Consider the following 7,986-nt stretch of genomic DNA (forward strand, 5'->3'; position numbering starts at 1 on the left):
GGCGCATACTTTGAATAAAATATTTGTTATCATTCTCTTGAAATAAATGTGTTTTTTTCTTGAAAAAATACCGGTTTCATATGTATACACCTGGTAGATCTTCTGTAAAATCTATTGAGAAAAATTGATCCTGCGACTTTATCGGAAAATGAAGCGACTTTTTTCTCTAAAGAAAGGGTTCTAGTAATTTTCAAAAATCACAATTATATCAAGAACACTTACCGTTTTCTTTGCGTTCCATTGAGACTCGCAAGGATTCGCAGCTGCAAGAATACTCGTCCTGGCGTTCAGCTGACAAATAATGCCAGCTTTGGCAATACTCAAAGTTTGTTGTTCCATCACTTCATGCAAAACGGATCGTGTACTCTCGTTCATTTTGTCAAATTCGTCGATACAACAAATTCCATTATCGGCGAGGACCAAGGCTCCGGTTTGCAGAATCAGCTGACGAGTCTCCGGATCTTTCGTTACGTACGCTGTCAGACCAACGGCACTCGATCCTACATAAATCAATAGATAACATTTATATTTATAGTATTAAAAATAAATTGCAGATGCAACTAAACCATTAAATCTGATAAATAAAACATTTTTCACGTATAAAAGAGAATCACCTTTGCCACTGCTGTACTGAGAACGAGGAACCAAGTTGAAAGCAAACTGTAACAATTGAGATTTGCTGGTTCCAGGATCTCCACAAAGTAAAATATTGATCTCTGACCGGAAGTGGCTTCTTCCCGAGATAGTGTGAGTTTTTTTGGTGCCTCCGAACAATTGCAACAGAATTCCTTTCTTTATATCTTCGTTTTCGTAAATACTGGGAGCTATGTTTCGAGCGAGTCGTTCATAAATGTCCTCTTTCACGGCCAACATTTTTAGTAGTTTGATTCTCTCTTCAGGAAAGGCGTGTTCTTTTCCTTCTTCTTGATCGTACAACCTTTACATAATAATTAACAAGAAAATAGAAATTAGGACTTGAAATAGAAACAGGATTTAAACTCACGTTTGAGATAAAAATTACTGTCGAAATTTCACCCAAAAAAAATATAATTTTTCAACTAAAAATTGAATAGTGACATTTTTACTTAAAAAATGTAATATTCAAATAAAGAGATGACTTTTCAACTAAAATGATGGAATATTAAACTGGAATAAATAGTTAAATATTCAGTTAGAAATATTATTTTTAACAAATAGAAAAAGAAATTTCAATAAAATAGCTAATTCTTCAGTCAGAAATGAATTTTCCATTAAAATGATTCTTCAACCAAACAAGTCATTTTTAACAAAAGAGTTTAACTGACAACCCAGTATTTAAATTGTTGTTCCAAAAAATATTTATTCAGAATGAAAAATACATAGTATCGTAAAATTTTCAGTTAAAAAAATTAATTTCAAACCAAAACAAAACAAATAACGAATTTTCAACAAAATAGTTAATAACAGTAAAATAAAGCTACTTTTACAAACTAAGAATCATTGTTATTCAATTTTATATTGAAATTTTAAAAAAGTACGCTCTCGAAAAAATTTCCTGACACTTCCACATTTTTCTTCATTTATACTATTGAACCCTTTTTAAAAAATCGTATAAGCAACATAAGTGAAATAAAATCTCGAAAAATGTCTTTCTTTAGGAATACATAGTAAAAGTTTCAGATAAAGAATTCCAACTTTTAATATATTGTTTTTTTTTTAAGAAAGAAAATTAGATCAAATGCTATACGTGTAGAAGAATGCACAAAATAATAAGCAAAATGTGATATAACTTGAATCTTCTTTCGACCATTAAATCACATACTTTTTCCACATTATATTTGCATTCATTTTTTTAAATTTATAAGGCATACAAAATTGAACAAAGCAATAAATAAAGAAATTACATAAAACGATATTGACAATTTTGCATTCTATTCAGGGATTCTAAATTTCAGAAAGATTTTATCATGTAAATTATAACCTTAACTAATAAAAGTGTTGTATTTATATTTTATTCTTAGATAAAATTTTGTTTAACACGGCTTAATTCAAATCCTTATGCCAAGGTTGCTACAGAATTTTGATTTCGAAACTACAGGCCTTTTCTCGATTTTTTCAAACTTAATTTTAAAAAAATGATAATCTTACGTAGACAGTTTCATTTCCAAAAATTCGAGACATTTAGAAAAGAGAAAACTACCATCGAGGCAGAATAATCACATAAAATGAAACTGAAAAACACGGATTTAAAACGTTTTCAAATATAAAGAAAAACTTTGAGAATTAATTCCTGCTTCACTAATGTTTATGAAATTAATAAATTCCCTGCAAAAGCGATACATTTAATTTTCAAGTGTTTTTAAATCACAGAAATTTCTACATACTGAAATTGATTAAAAGTAATTTAGCTTCCTAATTTACAGGCACCTACGCCAGAATTATTCTTTAAATGAAAGGATTGATCCACATCTAAAATACTTCTTTCTAAAATTGTAAAGTCTTCAAATGTTCGAAATTTGATTCTTTTCTGTGTGTCTACTCCAATCCTGGAAGAAAATTCCCTAACAATTCCAGGTTTTTTCCAGGGAAAATTTTTCACAGTACGGAGCCTTTAAAATATTTTGCATTTTTTAAATAATAATGAACTCGGAATATGTATACAGTTTCTGCGCGTTTATAATGAATAATGTTTTTCTTTTCAGTTTTTAAGGACTGAATTGATATATTTCATTTAGAAAGCGTTAAAAACTTATGTTACAAGATATTCTTAAATATATATGCAACACCAATTAATTAAATAATGAAGTGATACTGAAAACGCAGTAATTTATTTCTTGATTTTTTCTCTAAAGTACTAAATAGTTAAGTTTCTACTAAAAAAGATGTATTTTCAATAAAAATAATTAATTTTCCACCCGAAAAAAAGAAAATTTAAAGCCAAGAAGATTAATTTTTATCAAGAGTTTAACATCCAAGCAAGTAGTTTTATTTAAAAAAAAAAACAATTATGTAATAAAGTGATGAATAGTTAACTGTAATACGTTAAGTTTCAATGAAAAGGATGAATTTTCGAACGTAAAGATAAATTTTCTACCAAAGAAAGACGATTTTTCAACAAAATACTAGAATTTTCAACGAAATAGTTGAATTTTGAACCCAACAAGATCACATTTTAACCATAAATGGAATAGTTAAATTTTTAGTTAAAAGAAAATATTTTTTAAAAAATTTTAAAACACTTCTCAACAAAATATTTAAATTGTTAAAAAGGAGATGAATTTTCAACTAAAATTATGAATATTCAACTGAAATAGATCAATTTTAAAGCAAAAAGATAAACTTTGAACTCAATAGTTGAATTTTTAACTAAAAAATATAAATTTTCAACAAAAAATCACTAGTTCTAATTATTAAAAAATGGTTACATTTTTAAAAAAGTGATGAATTTTTAACTAAAATGATTAATCTTTAACTGGAATAGTTAAATAGTTAAATGAAAAAGTTGAATTTTCAACCAAGAAAAAAAAGTTTAAAAAAGCAATTTTATGTTAGAGATGAATGTTTAACTAAAGTGATGGAATATTCAAGTGAAATATTACATAGTCAGTTAAAAAAAATGATAATTAGTAGAAAACAATTTTCAACAAAATAGTTCAAGCTTCAACTGTAATACTACAATTTTCATTTAAAAAATTAACTTTTAGTCGAAGAAAAAACGAATTTTTAACTTTTTTTCAACCAATTCAACAAAAACAGACAACTTTTCAATACGAGCTGAATTTTAAATAATGAAAGATTTTTCTGACAAAAAAAAAAAAAAGAAAATATTGTACAAACTGGTAAATTTGCAACAAAGTACATGCAGTTTCAACGACATGCTTGAATTTCCAGCTGAAAGCGATCAATTTTTAACCAAAAATATAAGTTAAATTTTCAGTTAAAAAAATGAATTTCAAACAGAAAAAAATGAGTTTTCAACCAAATAGCTAAATACAGTAATAGAAAGCTACTTTTACAAATGAAGAATCATTGTTATTGAATTTTATATTTCAATTTTTAAAAAATTGAGCATACTAGCGAAAAAATTCCCTGACTTAAATAAAAATACCTGACATTTCCAGGTTTTTCCAGGTAAATAAAAATTCCCTGACAATTCAACATTTTCCAGGTTTGCAAAACACCCTGCTTTCCTAAATTTTTTAATTGTTTAATTCTAAGCTTTTTTAATTCTGAACGCTTCTAATATGATATTTTATACTAGTGAATGTGAATAAATCAAGTTTCTGATTTTAAAACTCTTTTGACTTGATATATAATTAGATTTATGAACGATATTCAATCTAAAATATATCGACGATGAAGACTTTCATTTGAAAATTATACTTTGAAGGAGTGTAATTCAAAATGAAAGTCTTTATTTTTAATATGTAATCAAATTCGAAATTATTCGATTTTTCAAGTTTTCGACTTTGAAATGTTTAGCCAATAAGCGCTACAAATTAAAATAGTACACTTTATAAACAGTTTTCTTAAAAATTCGAAAATGTAGTAAAATTCGAAGCTTCAGAAAAAAATAATAGATGAATTTTTAATATTTAAATTAATTTTTTGATGTATTAATCTTTGGAACTAGTCTCAAATATATATTTCTGTACTTGAGATAGTAAACATGCAGAGGGGGTCTACTCAAATTTTGGACAAAAACTGCCAGACAATTCCAGTTTTTTTTCAGGTATCTCAAGATTTTTCCCGGTTTAATTTTTCATAGTGGGAAGTCATTCAAATATTTAACATTTGGCAAAACAATCGACTCAAAATATGTACACAGTTTCGCGAGTTTGTTATAATGTTTTTTCAGATTTAATTAATATTTTTAATTTAAAAAGCTTTCGAAAACTATATCAAACGATATTCTTAAATTTATTGGCACCATCGAATACACAATTCAATATTACTAAAAATATAATCAATCATTTCCTGAGTTTGTCTCTAAAGTCTATGAATTTGAATAATAATTCCAAAACAATGTATTTTATCTTCATATAATTAAAATTCGATGCTTACGCCGGTAAAATCAATGTGGGAACTATATTAATTTCAATTTAAACCGCTTCAAATTTCTAACTTTTCCAACGGAAATATTGAATTTTCAACAAGATAGATGAATTTTTAACCAGATAGTTGATTTTTTTAACGAAAAGTATCACTTTTTAACCAAAAATGGAATAGTTGAATTTTTAGTTACAAAACTAATTTTCCAAGAAAAATTTCACTTATTTTAATACAAAGTGATAAATTTTCAACTAAAATTATGAATCTTAAGCTGGAATAGTTAAATTTTGAACTAAAAGGATCAATTCTCAGATAAAATTATGAATATTTAACAGGGATAGTTGAATTTTCAACCAAAAAGATTAATTTTTACCAAAAGTAAGTAATTTGTGTCAAATTTTGAACAGAAATATATAAATTTTCAAACAAAAGTGAAACAGTTACATTTTTGGTAAAAAAATATAATTTTCTACAAAAGAGAAACAACAAATTTTCAAGTAAAATATTAAATCTTCAACTGGAATGGACGAATTTTAAACCAAAAAGATACATAGTTAACAAAACAGTTTACTTTTCGATCAAGAATTTTTATTTTCAACAAAATAAGATACGATTTTTCAACAAAATACATGAACTTTGAACTAAAAAAGACAAATTTTTAATTAAACAATTGAATTTTGAACTAAAAAAGATCAATCTTCAAACAAAATGATAAATTTTCAAATAAAATTATAGATCCTTAACTGGAATCGGGAAATTTAAAACCAAAGAGTTCAAATATCAACTAAAATAATGATTCACTAACTAGAACAATTAAATTTGTAACTAAAGATATAAGTTTTTAACCAAAAAGATTAATTTCTAAAAAAAAGAAACGAAATTATTGAAGTTCCAGCTTTAAAAGATAAATTTTAATTGAAAAAATTTTTACTTTCAGCCAAAGAAATTTTATTTAAAAAAAAGAGCTCATTTTTCACCAGAGGGATACATTTTTAATTAAAATGATGAATTTCTAACAATAACAAAAATTAATTTTTAACAAAAGAGTTTAACTTCCTACAAAATAATATCATTTGTATTTAAAAAAAGATTAATTCCGAACGAAAAGATTGTTTAATCAAGGGAGGAAAAAAATTGCTAACAAACTGTCGAATTTTAAAGAAAAAAGATTAATTTTCAAACAAGAAGATTTACTTTCTATGAAAAAGAAGAAATTTTCAATAATTTATATGAATTTTCATCCAGGTATTTAAATTTCTAATTAAAAGCGATAAATTTTATCTGAAAAAAAGATTTAAATTTTCATTAAAAATAAATTCATTTTAAAAAACGAACTTTCAACAAAACATTTAAATAAAGTAATATAAAACTACTATTAAAAATAAAGAATTATCATTATTCAATTTTAAATTGCAATTAAAACAAAACAAAAATCACGCTTTCGAAATATAACGATAATTCCGTTAAAATATTGTTTACCCATTGTATTGACTTTGAATTATAAGAAAATATTTAAAAGTGTATATTGCTCTTTATTTAACACTAAAATTAATTTTACGGTATATAAATTATCAGAAAAAATAGTTCAAAGCAAGTGGGTTTGTACCTACGTAGCAAAAAAATATTTTAATTCATTAATTATCAACATTTAATTAATTATTATTAATTAATAATTAATTTAAATCATTTTTTGCTTTGTACTGCTTTCTTTTCTGATAATTTATATACCGAAAATTAATTTTAGTGTTAAATAAAGAGCACTATATAATAATAAATATAAAATAAAAAGAATAAAAATTATTTTAACGTCAACATTCCTTATTTATTATTGTAACAACATATTGCAAAAAAATATGTTAACGGAATTATCGTTATACAGTACGCTGGTTCAAAAACTTTTAAAATAAATTTTTTTTACATAAAAATTTATTCAAACAAATTGAATTTGTTTAAACAATTGAGGATTTATTAGGTATTGTAGACAAGATACCTTGGAATTAAAATCTATAAATAGAAATTAACCGAAGAACATTTGTAAACATTCCAATAGACCTACAGTAATGATTTCCGGAAAAAAGGAGAACAAACTGCTTAAAAGAGTCAATTTCCTGAAGACTGAACATTTTTTGATTTAAGGGTCTCTCTACAAGTCTTATAACTTTAATGTCAACTTTTCTCTAACCCTGAACAATTATTCGAAAAATAACAAAAAGTGACTTTTTCCCATGCAAATTTGAAATGCCCAACAGGCACCATTAAAAATCAAAATTTTTTAAAAATACGGGTTTACTTTTTTTGGATTTCGAAACGATTTGGGGGAGGGATCGTTTTGCATTTATTTAAAAGTCGCCATTTTGGATCATCCTATTATACAGGTACAAATCAGCTTGCTGATTTGCAGGGGTGTTTTTGACTACAAAAAGAAAGTTCTCATAACTATTAGAATTTCGTGCAAACAACTTTTTTTTTCGATACGCCCTCTAGTATACCAGTGAAGAAATTCAAAAATATTTTTAAAGGCCAAGTGAAGAAATAATGGCATTAGTGTTAAATAGTGTCACTAGAGGCGTGAGTGAGCCTTGAAATTGTACAACTGATTAAGGGCATGTGACACAGCTAAATACCTATATTACCGATCACAGTTTTTCAGTTCAATGAATGTTTTTTTGAATCTCAGAACTTTTTTTGTAAATAAAATATCGAGCTGAAACTTTGAAAATGTATTAGAGTACAATAAAGTACGTTTAGATACTGCATTTTGGTAGGAACTTCACTGAAAATTATTTCATCTTTTTTCTGAACCTCAACATTTTTTCAACGTTCCAACTTTTTTTATACATAAAATATCGGTCTCAAACTTTGAGAAATGCAAAAGCCTAAAGAAAACTACGTTTAAGTACAAAGATTAATAATAAAAGATGTAAAAAAAATATATTTCAACAATCAATTCCAACG

The 7,986-nt window shown here is 25.6% G+C and overlaps 1 protein-coding gene across 1 annotated transcript in view; it reads right to left on the minus strand.

Annotated features, from left to right (window-relative positions):
- LOC117171374 (DNA replication licensing factor MCM4) overlaps positions 1-7,986 on the minus strand; it is a 25,072-nt gene that overhangs the window by 8,783 nt on the left and 8,303 nt on the right. The window contains exons 4-5 of the mRNA XM_033358623.1: positions 615-937; positions 223-500 (exon numbers count right to left, since the gene is read on the minus strand). Coding sequence (XP_033214514.1) covers positions 223-500; positions 615-937 — 601 coding nt within the window. The remainder of the gene's footprint in view (positions 1-222; positions 501-614; positions 938-7,986) is intronic.

This window comes from Belonocnema kinseyi, chromosome 4 (genome assembly GCF_010883055.1).
Source record: "Belonocnema kinseyi isolate 2016_QV_RU_SX_M_011 chromosome 4, B_treatae_v1, whole genome shotgun sequence".
Classification (NCBI taxonomy): Eukaryota; Metazoa; Arthropoda; class Insecta; order Hymenoptera; family Cynipidae; genus Belonocnema; species Belonocnema kinseyi.